At 43.1% G+C, this 23,019-nt stretch overlaps 1 protein-coding gene across 1 annotated transcript in view; it reads right to left on the bottom strand.

Moving 5' to 3' along the window:
• LONP1 (lon peptidase 1, mitochondrial) overlaps positions 1 to 23,019 on the bottom strand; it is a 32,606-nt gene that overhangs the window by 5,477 nt on the left and 4,110 nt on the right. Inside the window, exons 4-15 of the mRNA XM_068120123.2 lie at positions 19,728 to 19,968; positions 19,280 to 19,341; positions 14,952 to 15,081; positions 14,648 to 14,731; positions 13,572 to 13,792; positions 13,139 to 13,277; positions 12,821 to 12,999; positions 12,587 to 12,674; positions 8,690 to 8,812; positions 6,155 to 6,271; positions 4,750 to 4,890; positions 3,920 to 4,085 (exon numbers count right to left, since the gene is read on the bottom strand). Of these exons, the coding sequence (XP_067976224.2) occupies positions 3,920 to 4,085; positions 4,750 to 4,890; positions 6,155 to 6,271; positions 8,690 to 8,812; positions 12,587 to 12,674; positions 12,821 to 12,999; positions 13,139 to 13,277; positions 13,572 to 13,792; positions 14,648 to 14,731; positions 14,952 to 15,081; positions 19,280 to 19,341; positions 19,728 to 19,968 (1,691 nt within the window). The remainder of the gene's footprint in view (positions 1 to 3,919; positions 4,086 to 4,749; positions 4,891 to 6,154; positions 6,272 to 8,689; positions 8,813 to 12,586; positions 12,675 to 12,820; positions 13,000 to 13,138; positions 13,278 to 13,571; positions 13,793 to 14,647; positions 14,732 to 14,951; positions 15,082 to 19,279; positions 19,342 to 19,727; positions 19,969 to 23,019) is intronic.

The raw sequence follows: 23,019 nt of genomic DNA on the forward strand, positions 1-23,019 counted from the left end.
TTTTGTCATAAACCGCCCACAACTTTTTGAGATATTGACTAATATATATAGTTTTTGGCCCCGTCTCTCAATTGTGAAGAACCACTGAAGTTATCGTATCGGGATCTTCACCAAAATCTCATCAATTAATCCTTTTTGCACACCCAATTATTTCAATCAAGTTTCATCCGAATCCACCCATAACTTGAGATATCTTGCTCACAGACAGACATACAATAAGACATCATGCAGAGCACGATACTTGCAAAATACACTTCGCCCCCCCCCCCCCCCCCCCCCAGAAAAAAAGGTTGCATTTGATCCAGCAAACTGTCCATTTCATCAACATCAAAATTGATGATCTTGATCAAAGCTCGGGTCAACAGGATGAAAATTGATGATTTTGGAAGTTTGACCTCGAGTTGACCTTTTGATCTCAAAAATAGTTGGGTTCCCAATTTAGTGACTCGATAAACAAATGCTGTTCAATTTTCAAGTCAATCGGATTAAAAATGGCGATTTTAGAAATTTGACCTCCAGATGACCTTTGACCTCAAAATCAATAGGCTTCTCAATTGACGACCTCTACAACTTGGTGAAGTTTTGTGAAGATCAGTTAAAAATTGACACCAGTAGGCGACTGACATACAAACAAACAGACAGACAGACAGACAGACAGACAATAATGCACAAGACCAACCAATATATTTGAAAAATCTTTGATTTTGCAAGTTACAAACAAGACGACATCATGCAGAGCACGATATTTGCAAAATCCACCTCTCCCCAAAATAAAAAAATTGCCATGGATACAAATTGTCCATTTCATGAAGATCAAAATTGACAATCTAAATCAAAGCTCAGGTCAATTGAATTAAAATTGATGATTTTCAGATGAAAATAGATAGTAGAAGTTTGACTTTGAGTTGACTTTTTGACCTAAAAAATGGTTTCCCAATTCAATGATGCACTATGCAATTGCTTTTTAATTTTACAAGTTAATAGGATGAAAAGTGATGATTTTTCAGACGAAATTGTTGATTTTATAAGTTTGAACTCGAGTTGACCTTTGACCTTAAAAGTAGTTTCCTAATTCAACGAGGCACTATGCAATTGATGTTTAATTTTCAAGTCAATCGGATGAAAATTGATGATTTTGGAAGTTTGACCTTGAGTTGAGCTTTGACCTCAAAAATAGTTGGTTTCCCAATTAAATGACTCAATATTGCAAATGCTGTTCAATTTTCAAGTCAATCAGATGAAAAATGGCAATTTCAGAAATTTGACCTCAAGATGACCTTTGACCTCAAAATCAATAGGCTTCTTCCTTTTGACCAACTCTACCACCTGGTGAGGTTTTGTGAAGATCAGTTTAAAATTGTGACCTGTAGGTGATTGACAGACAGACAGACAGACATAATAACGCACAAGACCAACCAATATACTTGAAAAATCTTTGATTTTGCAAGTAAGAAACAAACAAACAGGGGTGAAAGCATAATCTCCATCCACTTTTGGTGGCGGAGGTAAAAAGGAAAAAACATTATGAAGAAGAAAGAGCAATCGGAGATTGCAGATCCTCGCTAGGACGCGTTTTCAGTAGTTTTTAAGGCTTTTGGGTTAAAATAAATATGGCGGCCGAACCACGTGACTGATGACGTCATCAATTATTTTTTCTCCACCACTTTATCCCTAGATGACGATCAATAAATTTCATCTTTATCGGATGAAGTTTTTGTAATTGTCGAATTATGACGTCATAATGGAGGCACCTATGACATCATCATCAACATATATTATTCCCCATGGAGAGTTCTTTACAATAAGCCATGTCTCAATTTTTTTATGGGCAGCGCTTTTGGAGTTGTAGAGGTGTAAAGCTTTTTATCCAAGATGCCTCAAACAGGGAACCATGATCGTCATGGGGCCCGCAAGGCTAACCCCACCGCTCTAGCTCCACCCCCATAACTCCACCGCCCCACTGCTCTAGCGGGGAAAATGGCCTTAAAACGATCATTCATTCATTCATATTCATTCATTCCAAGATGCCCTGAATTGCCCTGTAGAATACCACGTGACCTACGATGTCATAGTTATCATTAAAAAAAAAATTATACAGGTGGAGGGGCACCTATGGTGAAAATTTCCTGTCAATCGGCCCAACAGTTGCAGAGAAAATCATACTTATTCTGTGTGGACAGACAGACAAACAAACAAACGGACTCAAATGCAATACCCTCTCCTCTGGCAAGGGTAATAAAGAAGGATGAAGAGGTGGGGTTGGAACATAATTTTAAATTGACAAAAGTATTTGGTCTCCACAAGTCATTATTTCACTGTTAATATTTGATTTTTGTTTTTGATTCAGAACTTAATATATCCTTTTAAATCAGATAATAAATAGAAATGGCATTGACAAAATTATTGACACCCGAGACTTATTATTTGGTAGCACAAATTTGGTAGCCTTTGGACAAAATAAATGCAGTCAAGTGCTCCCTATAGCCATGAATGAGCTTCCTACACCTCTCTACTGGCAGTTTGGCCCACTCTTCTTGTGCAAACTGCTCCAGTTCTCCCAGATTTGATGGATGCCTTCTTCCAACTGCTGTTTTCAAATCTCCCCACAGGTGTTCAATGGGATTTAGATCTGGACTCATTGCTGGCCACTTCAGAACAGTCCAACGTTTTGTATTGAACCATTCATGGGTGCTTTTTGAGTGTTTGTGTGTTTGGGGTCATTGTCCTGCTGCAAGACCCATGACCTTTGATGGAGACCCAGCTTTCTGACACTGGGATGCACATTGTGCTCCAAAATGCCTTGGTAATGTCCTGATTTCATGATTTCATGTACACATTCAAGGCACCCAGTGCCAGAGGCACAGCAACTCCAAAACATCACTGAACCTGCTCAATCTTTGACTGTAGGGAAGGTGTTCTTTTCTTTGAAGGCTTCATTTTGTTTTCTGTAAACATAGAGATGATGTGCTTTACCAAAAAGCTCTAATTTGGTCTCATCTGTCCACAGGACATTCTCTGAGAAGGATTTTGGCTTGTTCAGGTGTGTTTTGGCGAACTCCAGTCGGGCTTTCTTATGTCTCTCTCTCTCTCAGCAGCAGTGGGGTCCTCCTCGGTCTCCTTTCATTGAGGTGGTGACAGATGGTGATAGTTGAAACTGTTGTACCTTGTGTCTACAGGTCAGCTTGAATCGGTTTGGCAGTTGATCAAGGTGCTTTCTCTACCATTCGAACAATCCTTTGCTGCAATCTACGATCAAGTTTTCTCTTGCGGCCACGTCCAGGGAGGTCGGCTACAGTGCCATGGGCCTTAAACTTCCTGACACCATTGTGTACGGTGGACACAGGAACATCAAGGTCTCTGGAGATGGGCTTGTAGCCTTGAGATTGTCCATGCTTGGCTACAATCTTGTGTCTGACCCTCTCAGACAATTCTCTGGTTTTCTTTTTCTCCATGCTCATTGCGGTACACACAGTCCCAAAACACAAACAGCAGAATGACTCCTTTTCTCTATTCAAACTGGTTGAATGAGTGATTTTTTAAATATTGCAGGCACCTGCAACTCATCACAGGTGAGTTCAATTCCAAAGTAAAGGAGAATCACGTGCTTGAAATCCAATTTTTTTAACAACTTCTAAAATGAGCCAATAATATTGTCCGGGCCATTTTAGGATTTGTGTGTGGAATAAGATTTAGTAATTTTTTCAGTTTTTTTTTGTTTTGCTCCACTGAAAACTAAAGAAATATATATGTGGATACCAAAATATTTTTTAATTTCAACAATTTTCTGGAAGAAACGGTGAATTATCTGGAAAATGTGCAAGGGTGCCAATATTTTCAGCCACGACTGTACCTTATTAGTTTGAAAGATCAAAAAGAGTAGGAAGAACAACAGAACATGAGAGAAGCTTCAGTAACCTACCCATGGCAGTCCATGCAAGCCCCATGGCCACGCCTGGAGGTGTCTGCAAGTACATGCGGTCCTCTGTGAACAGAGGTTTTCCAACGTACTCGTGCAGATTTTCTGGCTCCACGGACACCTTGCTGATGGAGCCCTCTACCAAATGGTAGGCACCCTTCCAGTATATCTGCAGGAATTGTTTCTAAATTAACAATGGATCCCAAAGCCATATTTCATTCCACCATAAATAAGGAAAAAACGATAAAGACATTTTCTAAAGTTTGTGGAGTCAATGTCCAACCAATTGATATGGCAATCATTTTTGTTAGTTTTAATATGTCAAGGTTTTCATTCATTCATTCACAGCACCTCAATGCTGGTTGCTTAATTTCTGGGAAAATCATTGTGCCACCGATAGTGTTCCATGTAGGTGAGGGAAGGAATTTGGTTATGGAGATGGTGATAATTGCCTGTACTTAATAAAAGACACAAAGCTGGCAAATGGCCAAGAGGTATGTACACTCACCTCCAAGCCATCTAGCCTGGGTTCAAATCTCAGCCAAGCTACAAACTGTCAACCTGGTGTCTCATAGGCAGGGCCAGACATCAATTGGTGTGCCGTCCCTCGGATGGACGTTAAACTGGGTGTCCTGTCTATCACCATTAGTTGGTGGATGTTAAAGACCCCATGGAGTCCTTCATGAAGAGTTGGGTGCTAACGTCAGCACCATCGCCAAATTACAAAGTCGTGCTCTAACATACAGGGGGCCTTGCATCAATGGTGCAGCCATGCCACGCACTCCCTCAGCTGTAAACTCATATTTGAAGGTGATGCTTAATTATATAATGACCTTTTCGATGTGCTTCTGAAGGCCACGCACACCACTCTCCCGGCAGTATTGCTTTATGAGTAGAGACAAGGACTCTGAAGAGATGTAGGCTTGCTCCTCACTCAGGCCGGCTGCCACCCGTGCCTGGGGAATTAGGTATTGCTACCAAGGGTAAGGAAAGGTTGAGAGAAAAAGCAATAAGTAATAAAAAGTAGAAGTAGTCGGTGTGGAAGTGAGAAAAAAAAAGGTTTTCTGGATATAGATTTTTTTTGTGTCATTTATTGTGCATATTATTTATTATTGTATTAATTAATATTAATGTGCTAATCCGTGCATGTGGGGATTGTTTCCCTGCCATCTCTGCTGATTCATCGTGATTCACTGCTGCCCCTTCCCTTCCACAACTCTCCCCTTCCTCTTCAATCCCCCTCTCTCCTCCCCTCCCCGCCCCCCCACCCCAAATCCCGGGAGACCTCTGATCCTCTGGAAGCCCCTCCGATCCAAAATCGAAAAATCGAAGACCGAGCGATCCTGCGGACCATCGAGTAGAAGGGCTGCATCGGGTTTCATAGCAATTGGTTGGTAAATAAGGGACGAGTTGGGATCCGAGGTTTCAGGGGGTAACTCCCCAGAGGAACTCCCATGGTCCAAAATCGAAAAATCGAAGCCCAAGCGATTATGTGGGCTACTGTCTTGTATTAATGTGTCAAGTTTCAGAACAATCAGCCAGGTGATATGGGAGGAGTAGTAAAAATAGCAAAAAAGTTAACAGCCGACTGGACGGATGGACATCCGGCCACCACGACCCATTTTATAAGTTCATCTCTTTGAGATCGAGATAACCAAAACCCACCGTTTAGAGGCCATTTTTCCCCGCAAAGCGGGGGTTGGCCTTTTCGGGGACCGTGGTAGTTGTTGTTTTTTGGTCCCCTTTTTGAAGCAATGTTTTACGGCCGGATGCCCTTCCTGACGCCAACCCTTTTTGCCGCCTTCAACGACAAACAGGGAATTACCAGTGAACTGGTACTCAATTAGCCGACCTCGGAAGGATGACGGGCTGAGTCAACCCCCCTGGCATTAATTCGGCGATCGACCGAGATTCGAACCCAGGATCCTAGGGAATCCTAAGCCGGCACCCTAGCCGCTAGCCCAACACCAGGGATTGCTCGTCGTTGCAGCCTTGAGTCTAAAAGACATGTGCAAGACATGATTGAATACAGGCTTGGGTTGACCTCTTTCAGATGAGTCGTCATCCTTCGGTAATTTATGGCAACAAATCATCATTGAATGATGTGCTTAAGGTCCATAATCATCCAATGTCATATTTATTGCTCCTGTTTAGTTTGCAATTGCCCTTTGACGTAACCGCACAGTGGTTGACCTCCCCCTCCAATGTATAACAACTGTAAATCAATGATTACGGTACCTGAGCAATAGCAAGTTTCTCCTCGGCTACGTAACCAGACACTTGAATCATCTCCATGCGGTCACGAAGGGCTTCTGGAATCGTGTCAGTGACATTTGCAGTGCATATGAACAGGACCTGCACAATGCAGAGCCGTTAGTTTTCCACCCGAGATACCGGTCTTCCAGTGACTTTTCAAGCCAAGACTCCAGGAAGCAAAAAATCAAAAATCAAACACATTCTGGAATTCTAAAGTCGAAAGCATTATTTGTCTACCTGAACATAAACTCAGGTAAGTAATCATTCCAAATTAAGCCGCTATTTAAAATAATGTATCGATACAATCAATTATTGTTTGGTGTTAAATACACCAACAATGATTATGATTTTATAAACGTTTTAAAAGGTGCTCTAATCTGAAAGTTTTTAAATTTTTTAAATTACGTTTTCAAACTTAGCAATGAGATCGTTCACAAATTAAACATTCACAAGAACTTGTAAAACCTTCATTCCACACCATGCCAAGTAACAGTTTACAAGTTCTTGTTAATGTTTAATTTGTGAACGGATTTCATTGCCAAGATTGAAAAACTCATTAAAAAATTGTAATTAAAAAAATAATAATAAATACCCCCTACCCCCTTCCCCAAAAAAGCAGGACACCACAGACACTGAGAATAATGGCTTCCTCCGGGAACCATAATAATTTTTTAAAAAATGAATAATTGAAGAATTAAATAATTGAAAAAAAAAAATGGACAATTAAACAGTAATTTAAAAAATCTATATATCAAATAATGGGAAAATTATTCTCCAAAAAGCAGGACATCTGGACACCAAGACTAAACACCGCAATTGTTACATATTTATGGGAATGTATGTGAATTACTATTCAGGTCTTTGCTTATCAATGTGTAGTCGATTAAGGGTTGTTGTGGTTGGAGGGTCAGGAGCCCTTCTGGAAAAAGAGACCGGAAACGGAAGCAGAAAGACACGAGGTCGAGGGAAGCGACGAGGATTCTTCTTCCTCGCCCCGCTCCGACGAGAGGTGGGATCGATATTGAGCCGTGTGGAAAAGCGGCGTTCCCAAGCCCGTTTGGCGAGAGGAGTTACCGGGACGGGTACCTACCCGGTGGACACGTCAAGCTGCCGTGGGGCCGTGCACCGACCCAGCGTCTGGCACCGTTCGCGGCACCGTCTACAAAGACGCGTACGGGTCGCACGTTGGGGCCTACCACGCGTTGCAAGCGGCGTGTGGCTTTTGCCTGCTTTACAGTACCCGCTTCGCGTGGCCAGGAGGGGGCTGCAGCCGGGGTTCCCGGTACGATACATGCCCGGTGGAAAAACGTCCACCCGGGGTTCGTTCAACCGCCCGAGTGCGGCGAAGCCGACCATCATCTTGGTCAGGAGGGGCCCAGAGACATTGTGAGGGACAGAGACCAAAGGGGGTCGTGAGTACAAAAGGGGATACACGTATGTAAGATGGCCATCTTAATCATCTAGGGGATTGATTGTTGAGTGTGAATTGTGGATGGTGGATTGCTCGGGGAATATATCCTTGATTGTATCATTGAAATTGTATGGTATCATTACCATTGAAATATATCATTGAAAATCAGTTTTCTCTTGGGTGGAATTCATAGGGATTGCGTTGCGAAAGCGCATATATAATACCACTTTCTGGCGAAGTTCCTCTCACGGTCCGGGGGTCACCGAGACCAGGTAGTCACCGAGGGGACCACGTAACACAATGCCTCTCCTCGACTAAACACTGTTAGACCTTATGTTCCATAAGTCATTTGCAAAGTTCCTCCAGGAACTACAACAACAGAATCTTTATTTAATTAAACTTGAAATCAAATACCTTATGGGCCATCTACATAGTACATACACATATATGGCATTTTAAAAAAATCTCCACCCTACCTAAGTTCTCTAAGTGATAGTTTTCATCCAAACCATCCCAACTCAGCACCCTTCCCTCTATACATTCAATATATTCCCCTCCGCTTCACACTCCCCATCGCTTATTCCTACCTCCTCCCATTTTCATTGTGCATTTCATACATAGACACACCATAAAGTGATTTAACGTTTGTAAAACAATAAGAAATGCTTCCAGAATGTCACTAGGCTGGGCCTCGATTTTAAATATATATTTGCAAAAGAGGAACTTTCAATTTCTCTCCACTATTGCAGGCTGCTCATAAAGATGAAATATGAGACAAATTTTGAGAAGGTAATGAGAAAAAAATTATTTATTCATTCATCTTCATTTTGCTATTACCTCCTTCTCAAATGAGTTTATTATACTTGGAGTTGGCAACACCACACATATAAATGAAAAAAACGTATGAAGCAGAATGCATAGAATGTAAACCCCTCAGTTCCTACTTTAATATTCATTCATGGCTTTTTAATGAGTGACGAACGTCCCCATCCCAACACTGTGATGCGTCACGCTGCCCAACAAAGTTAGAAACATGGACAGAAATACCACTCCATATACCATTACCAAAGCACAAAAAAGATGAGCATTGTGTGATGATTCCCAACCTTTGACAGATCCACTGTGACATCCAGGTAATGGTCCAAGAAGTTTGCATTTTGCTCCGGATCCAGCAACTCGAGCAGTGCTGAAGCTGGATCTCCCTGGTAACCGCGGCCCATCTTGTCTACCTGGTTCGACAAAGAGGTTTGGTGGCACAAAAATATGTTAAATCATTTCCAAAAATAACAATTATATTGTGCTTGTCTGTACAAGAGGATGCTCTCGGCACTTTGGCAACTTCACGCACCATTTGTTTCACTGGCTATGTACATACTAATGGATCTTTGAAAACCCCTACCTGCCTGCGGACAAAGTGATACTGCACACGTTTGTGAAGGATGCACCCACCGCAGTGTAGAGAACACACCACCAACACTTTCTTCAAACAACTCAGGAATCCAAAGTTTACAACAGTGTGGCCTTTGTCATCAAATACATGTGTTCAGATGTTAAAAACCACTCTAGTGGAGCTGAACAAAGAAGGCTTGCAATATACCACGAGACCGTGGAAACATGCCGCTTGCATAATGCATGATCATGCCACCCTGTGGTCAAAAAGGTACTCTTTGTTTAAATTTTAAGAAAAGAAAAAAAACAAACTGAGATAAAGTCGTATAATCCCATTTTCTAAATTGCAATTTATATAAAACGTTCATGGATGGATATAAGATTCACCCAACTAAAATATATATATATAAAAAATAAATAAATAAATAAATAAAAATAGAGTTATTTGGTATAATCATTGACCTCAAATAATCAAAAAACCATGTATAATCACAAGTACATATGGGCAGGGTGCAGCCCGAAGTGGAGATCGGGTTCTGAGGTTTGGGACATGGAATGTGGGGACAATGACAGGGAGATCAGGAGAAGTGGTGGAAGTATTGGTCAGAAGAAGAGTGGACATATGTTGTGTGCAAGAGACGAGATGGAAGGGAAGTGGTGTGAGAATGGTGAAGGGTAGGCAGGGACAGAAATACAAGTTTGTGTGGCAAGGGTGCCCGGAGGGCGTGAATGGTGTTGGTGTCCTGTTTTCTGAGGAGTTTGTAGACAGTGTGGTGAGTGTGACTAGAGTGAGTGATAGGTTGATGATGGTGAAAATGATGATTGGAAAGCTCTTGGTGAACGTCATCTCGGGATATGCTCCGCAGGTTGGTCGAAGCGATGAAGAGAAGGACAAGTTCTGGTGTGCGATAGAGAAGCTGATGGAAAACGTGAAAGATGAGGAAGTTGTTGTGGTGGGAGGAGACCTGAATGGACATGTGGGAAGGAGTATGGATGGTTTTGAGGGAGTTCATGGGGGTTACGGATATGGTGTGAGAAATGGAGAAGGTGAAAGGATTTTGGAGTTTGCTGATGGAGCTGATTTGTTGATTTGTAATACTCAGTTCCTGAAAGAGGACAATAAGCTTGTTACATACACGTCAGGTGGGTCGACAACAACCGTTGACTACCTGATGGTGCGTCGGCGAGATAGGGGGCACCTCCGGGACACAAAGGTGATCCCGGGGGAGGAGGCTGTTTCACAGCACCACTTGGTTGTCTGCGACATAAGGGTGAAAGGTGCGAGGAGAGCTCGGCGGGTGAAGTACCAACCGAGAATGAAGGTGTGGAGGTTGAAAGAGGTGACAGTAAGGGAGGCATTAAAAGAGAGGCTGAGTAGGGTAGAGGATGATGTGGTTGAGCTTGAAAGTGGTTGGATGTCAATGAAAGCTCGTCTGTTGGGAGCCGTTGGTGAGGTATGTGGATGGACAAAAGGACCACCGAGGCACTCGGAAACATGGTGGTGGGATGTTGAGGTTGGAAAGAGGATTGACGAGAAGAGGAAGAAGTTCAAAGAGTGGCAGAAGGCGAAGGGTACGGGAGCAGAAACAGCAGAGCATGAAAGTTATAAGGCAGCCAGGAAGGCTGCAAAGAAAGAGGTAGCAAAGGCGCAGGAGGCATGTAGGAAAATGTTCGGAGAACGCTTGGATTCGGAAGAGGGTCAGAAAGCAGTATTCAGGATTGCAAAGCACATAGCGAAAGAGAGGTGTGATGTGATGGGGGTGAGTTGCTTGAAGGATGAAGTGGGACAAATCGTTGTGGACCCAGATGGAATTAAAGGAAGATGGAAAATATATATGGAAATGCTGTTGAATACAGAGAATGAATGGGATGGCAACATAGAGAGTAACCCAGTTTTAGGACCGGCAGAGAAGATAACTGAGAAGGAAGTTGAGGAAGCGATAAAAGCAATGAAGAGTGGAAAAGCGGGAGGGCCGACGGGAGTTGTGGGAGATATGTTGAAGGCAGCAGAAAGTTGGGGCGTGAAGAGAATGACAGAGATCTGTAATCTGGTGGTGAAAGAAGGCCGCATTCCAGTGGATTGGGAACTGAGTACCCTCGACCCTCTATACAAGGGGAAAGGTGACCCTCTGGAGTGTGGCTCGTACCGAGCGATAAAGTTATTGGAGCATGGAATGAAGGTATTGGAAAGGGTGTTGGAGAGGAGGATAAGTAAGAAAGTGAAGATCGACGAAATGCAGTTTGGATTTATGCCAGGAAGAGGAACGACAGATGCACTTTTCATTGTGAGGCAGTTGCAGGAGAAGTACATGGATAAGAGGAAGAAGTTGTTTTTTGGGTTTGTTGATCTGGAGAAAGCATTCGATAGGGTTCCACGCAAAGTATTGACATGGGCATTGAGGAAGTTAGGAGTGGAGGAACGGTTGATCAGAGTAGTGATGGCAATGTACAAAAGAGCACGCACAGCTGTAAGGACGAAGGACGGGAACAGTGGTGAGTTTGAGGTGAAGGTGGGAGTGCATCAGGGGTCGGTACTAAGTCCACTACTATTTGCAGCTGTGAATGAGGAGCTGGCTCAGACCGTAAAGGAGGGTTTACCGTGGGAGTTGTTGTATGCAGATGATCTGGTGTTGATTGCGGAAAGTATGGATGGACTGAAGGAAAAGATGAACAAGTGGAAGGAATGTATGGAGACAAAAGGTCTGAAGGTGAATATCGGAAAGACAAAGGTGATGGCAAGTGGTAAAGCATGTGGTGAGGTGGAAAGAACTGGGAAGTGGCCGTGTGCTGTGTGCAGGAAGGGTGTCGGAGTGAACTCCATTCAATGTACAATGTGTGCTGAGTGGGTTCATCAAAAATGTAGTGGTCTGAGAGGGTCATTAACCAGTGTGGCAGCTACATTCAAATGTAAGGTGTGCACAGAGAGAGCTGCAGATGGAGGAAATGTTGAGTTGGATCTTGGAGACGGCGTGAAGCTGGAAGGTGTGAAAACATTTTGCTACCTCGGAGACATGCTGAATGGAGAAGGTGGATCAGACTCGGCAACGGTTGCTCGAGTGAGATGTGCACGGAAGAAGTTTCGGGAACTGAGTGGCGTGCTGATGAGGAGGAGAGTGTCGCTGAAGCTGAAGGGAAAGGTGTATGCTGCATGTGTGAGAAGTGTTATGATTTATGGGAGCGAGACATGGGTAATGAACGTAGAGCAGCAACGAAGGCTGGAAAGGGTGGAAATGCGAATGGTTCGATGGATGTGTGGAGTATCGTTGAGAGAGAGGAAGACAAATGATGATTTGCGAAAGATGATGGGAATATTGCCTGTGATTGATGCTGTGAAGAGGAACAGGTTGAGATGGTTTGGTCATGTATTGAGGAAGGATGAAAGTGACTGGTTGAGAAGAGTGATGGAAGTTAATGTAGAAGGAAGTAGAGGATGGGGAAGACCGAGAAAGACTTGGCTAAAGATGGTGGAAGAAGAAATGCGGGCAAGGGGGTTAACAAGGAGAGATGCAGAAAATAGGGCAAAATGGAGAAGATTGTCATGGGGACCGCAAGGCTAACCCCCGCTCTAGCAGGGAACATGGCCTTAAAATGCATGTTGTTGTTGTTGTATTGACCTCATCAATAAGCACCAGGGGATTTTCCGTTTTCGTTTTCTTCAGACACTGGATTATCTTCCCCGGCATGGCTCCCACGTAGGTCCGTCTGTGCTTGGGACACAGCGCAGCAACAATGGTCATCATAAAAAGTCAGGTACCACGCCAAGACGACAAATTATATTACAGAAGGGTGATACATTACATGCACAGACTTGTATGCCGTCACCTCAAGTACCATACTCAAACCCTGACCTGTGCCCTTTGATCTCCGCCACATCAGTCAAGCCTCCAACACTGAAGCGGAAGTATTCACGCCGAAGTGCGCAGGCGATCGAGCGTGCTATGCTCGTTTTGCCAACGCCAGGCGGGCCATGCAAACACAGGATGCGGCCTTGGGTGCTGCCTCTCAGCTGACTTACAGCCACAAATTCCTGCAAAGGAACATGCATGAAATTGCAAATTCACATCTATTCACCATCACATTAGTCACATTTGCAAATGGTTAGCCTCACAGTCCACCATGTTGTTTATGCTACAGCATTCAACTTATGGTACATCTTTCCCCCTTACAAGAATTCTCTTCTTGACGTCATCCATTCCATAGTGATCGTGATCCAGCTGTGCACGGGCACGTTGCAGGTCCAGTTCCTCATCACTCCAGCGTCCCCATGGCAGTGACGTCAACCAGTCCAGGTAATTTCGAGTCACACTGGAAGTGGGAGAGAAAATACAGGAAGTTAAAAAGCAGTGGATGGCAAGGAAAGAAAGAGGAAGAGGAAGTGCAGGAAATAGAAAAGAAAAACATTGACGTAAGGTAGAAATATTCAGGTGGGAAAGGAAGAAAAATAGCGATGGTGGGGGGGGGGGGGGGATGCAGAAGACTTGATGCAAGGGGGGGAAGGTGGAAGGAAAAAAAATTCTGGGATAAGGCAAAGTCAAATAAGATGAGGATGATGAATAAAAAGAAGGGAGATTAAGAAAAAGATCATCAAGGTGAACTCACTTGAACTCAGAGGAATGATTGTCCAAGAAGGAGAGCTTGTTCAACTCATCATCAATGACCTCCATAACATGAGGAGGAACAACAAGGCCTTGCAACCTCTCACGGAACCTTTCCTCAATGGCATCCTTATCTTCCTTTTCAAGGCCCAGCTCTTTCTTGATGATCTTGAGCTGTTCCTGCAGCAAGTACTTTCTGTGTGTCTGTTTGATCTTCTCCTCAACCTGCAACGGATGTTCAACGTGTACAGATGAGAAAGAAACATGTAGATTGGGGAGGTACATGATAATTTATTTTTTCTTTATCTCACTCTAATATTGGTTCCATCTCAAAATACAGCAATAATATGTAGCTCATCTTAGTAATCTTCTATTATATTATATATATATATATAAAAGAAAGCTTTTGTTTGTTTGTCTGTGCGCGCTAATCTCCTGAAGGGTGAAAGATAGGAGGAAACCTCTAATACAAAAAATGTCGGGACGGGCCCCGGGAAGGTTTTAGGCTAGGTGACGAGGCCGGTCGAGGCCGCTTCGGCTGGGCTGGGCCCATTTCGCAATTAAAAGCTGAGCTGAATTATAGTAGTCAATGTTCTACGGCCACAAAAGTAAAAGCTGAATTATAGTAGTAAATTCATTCAAAAAGAACTAAAAATTCGGGACGGGCCCCGGGAAGGTTATAGGCTAGGTGGCGAGGCCGGTCGAGGCCGCTTCGGCTGGGCTGGGCCCATTTCGCAATTAAAAGCCAAGCTGAATTATAGTAGTCAATGTTCTACGGCCGCGAGTAACAGCTGAATTATAGTAGTAAATTCATTCAAAAAGAACTAAAAATTCAGGACGGGCCCCGGGAAGGTTATAGGCTAGGTGGTGAGGCCGGTCGAGGCTGCCTCGGCCGGGATAGGCCCATTTCACAATTAAAGGCCGAGCTGAATTATAGTAGTCAATCTTTAACAGCCGCGAGTAAAAGCTGAATTATAGTAGTAAATTCATTCAAAAAGAACCCGGGCAACGCCGGGTGCTTTCGGCTAGTTGAGAATAAAATAAACAATCTTGCAATGCCATAGGCCATAGTCAACATACCTCCCTGCCCAGCCTTTGTTGCAGCTTGCTGAGCTCATATTCTTTCTTTAACAAAGACAGAGCCTTGTACAAACGCTTAGGAATCTGTAGAGAGAGCACAAAGGGAGTGTTTATGTGGATGGAAGGGGAGAAAGAGGTGAAGGGCAGATATGTGAAGAAGAAGAGCGGGAGGTGTTATGCAAGGATAGAGTAAGTGAGGAAGAAAAGAAAGTGCGGGTGGGAGACATGACATTGTTAATGTTTACTAGATGGATTGGTTCCACAATTTCCACAACTTAGAGGTTACAGTTTCAGTTCAACTTACGTTGGTCTCCTCCAAGACTTCCTGCAGCTCTTGGGGATCTGCACCAGTAAGTGCAGCACCCATATCCGACAGGTACAACGGGTTATCGATCACACGCTGCCCGGCTTGCATCATCTGCACCACCGATTCGCTGCACACGTCAAGGAAATAACGTTGCTCAACACTGGAACCTCAACTCCATATTTTTACACCAAAAAAGTCTGGATAAACTGAAGGTTTTGAATTCACCTGACTAACTTGTTCCATAGGATTTTTTTTTAAATTTAAGAATATGAAAGGACCAGGTTTAAGGAAATATTTTAATCTATAATTTTGGAACAGGTGGTTCAATTCAGACTAACATTTTAAGACGTCTCTTTGACCTAAATGGAAAACAAAATTGTGTTTGCAAAGTGAAGAACCTAGATCAAAGTACATTGAGTCCCCGACTTACGAACGCCTGACTTGTGAACACTCGGACTTACGAAACAACCCCCATGAGGATCTTTTCTTTAATGTCCGAGATATGAACATTCGCCCGTACATACGAACCGATCGTGAGCAGAGCAACTCAGGACTCATTTTTTGAGCCGAGCATGACTCTTTCTTCCGCGAGATGTAAAGAGTCTGATGTCATATGGACCACAGTATCACATGGACTGTACAGTACTACATTGTTCACAGCTGCATTCATAGTGCCACGCATTTTACCATGACAACGAACCCTACTCATGGCTGATAAACATTGCAGTAATGTTCCTGCAACAAAGAAACGCATAACCTTAACATTGGAGACAAAACTGGCCGTTATGAAACGATTTGATAAAGGTGAATCTCCCTCCCAAAACGATCCTTCGTTAGACCTTAATTGTTTGACGATCGGAACAATTATAAAGACCAAGATGAGAATTTTACATCTTTACATTAAAAAAATTTTTCTCTCTATTTCAAGTTATTGAATTTTATTATTGATACATAAAGGTAGTTAAAGGCAAAAAAAACATGAGAAAGATTTTATTTTGTATAACGTGACTTGGTAGGGTACACATACATATATTATAGGGTTATCGGCAGTATTTTCCAACGTCCGTACCATTTGACTAATGAACGGACTGCAGGAACGCAACTCATTCATAAGTCGGTGACTCCCTGTACAACAAATAATTTTAAACTAGGAATAGGCATCCACAACCATCCTTGACCATGTTGTGGAATGTCGGCCGAGGCCCTCACATTTTTTTCTTCCTCCTCCCTCACCTTTTCACCTTTATTCGCTCCCATGTTCGTTTTCTCCACAACCGCTTAATCGATTGACACAAAACTTTCAACATAGAAGCACCTACCCATGGATAATTTTTCTTTAATAAAGTTACATGATTGAATAGAAAATGTGACCGGTGTTCCAAAAAGTCTGTTTGCTGCAGGCATGGATTGCAGGGTGTTTCATGTAGCCAAGCGAGGTGATTCCTCGCTTGGCTCGGCCTCATAATTTTTCAAAGCGCAAGAGCAGAATTGTTCAGATACTTTAGTTTATGGTCAGTGGTTAATGTGCTGCAGTTATTGATTAATAAAGTCAATAAATACAACCTGCAGAGTGAAGTTGCATTATCTGTCATTTATATCTGCTGTCCAATGCAAATTCAAAACCAAGTGTTCAAAAAATACCTTAGCTGGTATAGCAAAAGGCATTTCTTTTTTCAGTCAGATTATTTAAGCTCAAGCCAACCGGGAGCAAACCGTTACACATCTAGAGGCGAATCTATCCAAATTAAAGTCAATGTGACACCAAATGCAAATATACAGACCAAACAACTGAAGAATGGATTTATATATATTTATATATATAACCACCTTTAGAGGCCATTTTTCCCCGCAAAGCGGGAGTTGGCCTTTTTCGGGAACCGTGGTTGTATGTTGTTTTTTGGTCTCCTTTTTGAAGCTTGAAATGATTTGAAATGGATTTGACCAATTGAAAAGGCTCTGAGCACTGACAACGGCCAGGTGGAGGAAGAGAACGACTCGGTGATACAAGTGACCAACCCGGAAGTTGAACAGGCATGAGAAACAGATGGGACAGCAGCAAACAAAGCAGTAGAAAAGGTATAAAACAGCAAGCAGAAGCAGTAGAGGTACAATGGGAAGCAGAGACAGTAGTATTGACTGACTCCATAGTGGCAGAGGCAAGAGGGATGGCAGCATTACAGAGAAGGGGCACAGATGGCTGTCAAGTGAGCATTTTTTTTAAGGAAGAGCAAGCCAGTTTATGAAGTAGAAGAGAAGACATCTGTGCATCCCAAATTGCCCGATCGAATGTAGGAAAAGGAACTAGCGACAGTCAAGTGAAGACATAGAAGAAGGGAGGGAACAGCAGGGGTGAAGTAGGGGACGAGAAGTGGCCACAGGACGAGGACGGATGGAACGGCAACAGTGCGATTAGGCCAACCCCAGTGTCGACGTAGCAGGTGAAATTAGATGTACTGTAGGTAGAGAGGAAAAACTACTGCCTTGCCTATCATTGTGTGTAAATTGGTTTAGCAATTGCGTTGGAATTATTGTTTCAGTAGAGTACATGTGCCATGATCAATGTATCAGCAGGATAGCCCTGCCAGCATAAATACAGTTATGCGAAGACGCAGCCATACATATGCATGAATGAAAACAGCAGGTTCTGTATGGCCACCACAATAAAGTCTAGATTTAATCGTGTGACAGGATAGTGCACGCATGCCTAATTCCCTGCCCAACTATAAACCATCAAATTTGTGCTTCTCAGGAAGGGTGCTTCATTACAAAGTGCGGATGGGCGTTAAGTTGGGTGCTCCTCCTAGCATTAGTTGGTCGACGTAAAATACCACAAAGTGGCTTCTATAAAGAGTAGGGCACCCAGGCCAAATTCCTGCCTTGGCTACCGTTGGGAAGGCAAAGGCAAACCACCCAGTTTAATTCTAGCCATGAGACTGTTTTGGTAGGAAAGACAGAGACAGAGACAGACATATTCCATAGTTTTTGCACATTCAGAAAACATTGTTCAATGTTATCAAGGACAGCCACTTACCCACATTAAAGCACCACGACGTTTATTGCAATGTTAAACCTCACAAGATTATATCAGGGCCATATGAAGTGGAATCGGTCGGAAATAGCCATGAAAACATCACAATTGGCTGTGCTACAAGAACGCATTTCAAATTTAAACACACCAAAACAAACAGCAAATAGAACGGCACTCGGTAGAGCACATACCTCCGCCAGGCTGAACAGTTTACGTTTCATATCCCACTGGATAGTTCGAATCTGCATCCATACCTGAACTAAAATCAAATCAGCTCGTTCTTGTAGCCTACTCAACTTGTCCACCAAGTTTTGTCACAGCTTGTCCACAACTTTTTGAAATATTGTGCTATATATCATTTTTAGTCCCATCTCTCAAAAATGAAGAACGACTTAAAATATTCTCGTATCAGGATCTTCATCAAAATCGAATCAATTCGTCCTTGTCACGCACCCAACCTGTCCACCAAGTTTAGTCCAAATCCGTCCATAACTTTATGAGATATCCTGCTCACAGACAAAGAAACAGGGGTGAATACATAACCTCCGTCCACCTTCGGTGGCAGAGGTAATAATATTTACCACCAAGCAGAAAATTCACCAGTGGTTTCCAATACCCTTGTAACACCACTGAAGCCAAACAGGTCACATAAAACTTACCTGATGGCATCACCTTTTTTGCAAGCACAGTTGTGAGGTTCGCGACCTAGGCCACATTAGCTAGGGAACCACAAACCGAGGCCAGGCCATACTGTACCTAGGCTCAGTTAGCCAGAGTGACCCAACGTAGCCCAGCACAGTATAGTAGAAAACGAGGAAATTACGTGTCAGTGATCAGACAAGATCTCCCTCTGCTCGCCCAGCCAATTAAGAGCATGTGTTTGACATTCATATATTGTATGAACCCTCAATGGTCGATTCCATGGCAAAAATAATTTGACATAAAATGTGATGAAGGGAAGTTTTGATGAAGGTTTGTGATATGGGGAGGGTAGTGGGACAATGGCGGATATGGACAATGTCATAATAATTTTTGGGAAGAGGATGAAATGTTCCTTGCAGACTGCCAAGCAGGGTTCCAGGCACATTTTGAACACAAAAAAATATTTTGAACATAAAATCAAAAAAAAAAAAAAAAAATGAAAGAAAATCTGCAAGAGGTGTAATTTGCATGAGACAATAAGCAAATATATCAAGAAATGCAACTTTCACTCTGCAGGTTGTCTCCAGTGCAAGACAAATGTTAGGGCATTAAAGACAGACTGTTGGGAGATATTTTATAAAATAAAGATCCTTACCGGTAAAGGGGGTTGAGTGAGATGATGTCCCGAATGGTTTTCACAATCTCTGCTGTAAGAGCCTTCGAAGGGTCGAGCAGGATGGTGAAGAATTTAACAAAAGGATAATTAATGAACTGGGCAATTAATGCTACATTTCCACTTGCACAACAAAAACTAGAGCAAAGTCGATAGCGTGCCATCGCGAAACCCCACACATCCCAACTAAAGCAAAGTTGAAAGATAGCAAAACATTCCACCGGGAATGACCAGATATCAAATTTTGAAAAACAAATTCCATTTTGACCCTTGTGACCCGAAGTCGTGTTGTGATCATAACTACCAAGTTTGGTGAATTTCTGCACAACAGCTTTGGAGGAGAGAGTGCGTTGGACAGACAGAGCCGATTATAATATCCCTCAGTTTTTTCCAAAAAGCATGGGGATAATAACAACAATGCTCAACATACCTTAACTTCCTCTGTCTGTTGGAATTCCTCGTGAGTCACATTCTCAACTTCAACCATCAGAACCTCTTCCGGCTTTTTCATGCCGTGAACTGTGCCAATGTACTCGGTGTCTGACTGAAGCTTGCCTTCATCCGCTCCGTCCATCAACGACTTCTCAATGTCTGCCTCGGACACAGGCACAGTAGCCTCAACTGATGTCTCTGCTTCAGTCTCCAACTCCAACTGCTTGGTGATCCGAATCCTAACAAAAAAATGACAAAACAATTACTATATCATACATCTGCAATCGTTCAGTTCATGTACGTCTCTAAGGTCATATTCGATTGACATGTAGGTGAATTATAACGATTGTTGAGATTATGTGTTTGTAAAAACTTTTTGATGATCATTACATAAATAACCCTCACATAAAAACAAGGTATTTCCAATTTCAAAGACGAAAGCATAGGGATTGGTCAATAATTTATATATGTTGTCCTGTCCGCAGCTAGTTAAGACCAGCCTTGGATGAATAGTCGAACCAGCTTTATTCCCGATGCAACCTCCCAAATTTTTGGTGGTTATTACGCGCGAGAGATGGAGGCTGCGAGACGTTTATCTCACAAAACGAAAAGAAACACGTGTTTATTCCCGAACCCACAAAACATGCAAACACCACAGTAAATTCAACAAATAATTTAACGAAAATAAAGCAAGGGGTGAAAATGTCGAAATAAATGCCGAGGTAAATTAAATTCCTAATTATAAATTAGGAGGGAAAATAGGGAAAATTAGGAGGGAAAATTCCCACAGGGGAAAATAAAATTAAATAAAACCCCTTCAGCCGGCACTTAGCTTTGGCCTCTCCTCAGTGAAAGACACATGAAAGCCTGCTTGGAGTTTGCAAAAAAAGCACCTAAAGGACTCTCAGACTGTGAGAAACAAGATTCTGTGGTCTGATGAAACCAAGATTGAACTGTTTGGCTTCCATCTGGCCACTCTGCCATAATGCCCAGATCGGTGGAGTGTTGCAGTGATGGTTGTCCTTCTGGAAGTTTCTCCCATCTCCACACAGGATCTCTGGAGCTCAGCCAGAGTGACCATCGGGTTCTTGGTCACCTCTATTACCAAGGCCCTTCTCCACCGATTGCTCAGTTTGGCCAGGCGGCCGGCTCTAGGAAGAGTCCTGGTTGTTCCAAACTTCTTCCATTTAAGAATTATGGAGGCCACTGTGCTCTTGGGAACCTTCAATATAAAAAAAAAATAACCACATTTAGAGGCCATTTTTCCCCGCAAAGCGGGAGTTGGCCTTTTTCGGGGACCGTGGTTGTTGTTGTTTTTTGGTCCCCTTTTTGAAGCAATGTTTTACGGCCGGATGCCCTTCCTGCCGCCAACCCTGTTAGTCGCCTTTTACGACAAGCAGGGAATTACCAGTGAACTGGTACTCAATTAGCCGACCTCGGAAGGATGACAGGCTGAGTCAACCCCCCTGGCGTTAATTCAGCGATCGACCGGGATTCGAACCCAGGATCCTGGGATCCTAAGCTGGCACCCTAGCCGCTAGCCCAACACCAGGGTTCTTGGGAACCTTCAATGCAGCAGAAACATTTTTGTAGGCTTCCCCAGATCTGTGCCTCGACACAATCCTGTCTCTGAGCTCTGCAGGCAGTTCCTTCGACCTCATGGCTTGGTTTTTGCTCTGATATGCATCGTCAGCTGTGAGACCTTATATAGAGAGGTGTGTGCCTTTCCAAGTCATGTCCAATCAATTGAATTTACCACAGGTTGACTCCAATCAAGGTGTAGAAACATCTCAAAGATTATCAAGAGAAATGGGAGGCACCTGAGCTAAATTTCAAGTGTCATAGCAAAGGGTCTGAATATTTATGTCAATGTAATATTTCATTTTTTTCTTATTAGTAAATTTGCAAAACTTTCTAAAATCCTGTTTTGTCTTTGTCATTATGGGGTATTGAGTGTAGATTGATGAGGGGAAAAATGAATTTAAACGATTTCAGCATAAAGCTGCAACATAACAAAATGTGAAAAAAGTGAAGGGGTCTGAATACTTTCTGAATGCACTGTTTATACAAAGAAAATGGTGAAAGCAGCTTGTCTTGTGCACACAGGAAGGGGCGCGGAGGGGAGGGGTCATACGGATGAGGTAAGATGCTGGCAAACCTTCAAATCATACAGATACGATTCAAGATGGCTCACACCATTGGATTTTTCTTGGCAAAATAATTAGTCGCATCAAGATTTTTTTTGTAAAAACAAAACAAAACAGGAAACACTGCAGGTTGTCTCCTGTCTCCTGCACTCCTGTGTTTGACTTTTTTGGGTATCCAACCAACGCTCTGGATGAGCTATAACATTGAACGGATCAGGACACACCAGAACAAAAGGAACAACAGTAGAGAGAAGGCAGGAAGCACCAACAGGGGATTGAAGGACAAAATACAAAGAGACTTGGACTACCAATGGATATGGGGAGGAATGGGGGGCAGGAAAGGTCGCATGGGGTGGATAAAGAGAATCTCTCAGAAAACTGGAAATTTGGAAGGATCAGGGCTTGGGGTGGGGGTTAACGAGGGTGGAAAAGGTCATTGTTTTGGATTGGGGATGATCTGAGATGGTGGTGAACAGCTGTCTTGAAGACCTGGAGGGACGAATTAAATTGAAGAGAATGTGGAAGTTGGCTCCGCAGGTGGGGAAAACAACAACAACAGCAACAACAGGCATTTTAAGGCCATTTTCCCTGCTCGAGCAGGGGTTGGCCTTGTGGGCCCCATGACAATCTTCTCCATTTTGCCCTATTTTCTGCATCTCGCCTTGTTAACCCCCTTGCCCGCATTTCTTCTTCCACCACCTTGAGCCAGGTCTTTCTCGGTCGTCCCCATCCTCTACTTCCTTTTACATTCATTTGCATCACTCTTCTCAACCAGTCACTTTCATCCTTCCTCAACACATGACCAAACCATCTCAACCTGTTCCTCTTCACAACATCCATCACAGGCTCTATTCCCATAATCTTTCACAATTCATCATTTGTCTTCCTCTCTCTCAACGATACCCCACACATCCACCGAACCATTCGCATTTCCACCCTTTCCAGCCTTCGTTGCTGCTCTACGTTCATTACCCATGTCTCGCTCCCATAAATCATAACACTTCTCACACATGCAGCATACACTGATGGAACAGGAGAGGAAAATAGGAACAAATGAGTAGAGATGGGCAAGGTGAGCATTCACCGGACTTAAACAAACTTTCAAAAAGAGAAAGGCAATCGCAACGGCATGTAAATATTTAT

This window comes from Myxine glutinosa, chromosome 6 (genome assembly GCF_964187855.1).
Source record: "Myxine glutinosa chromosome 6, kmMyxGlut1.1, whole genome shotgun sequence".
In the NCBI taxonomy this organism is placed as follows: domain Eukaryota; kingdom Metazoa; phylum Chordata; class Myxini; order Myxiniformes; family Myxinidae; genus Myxine; species Myxine glutinosa.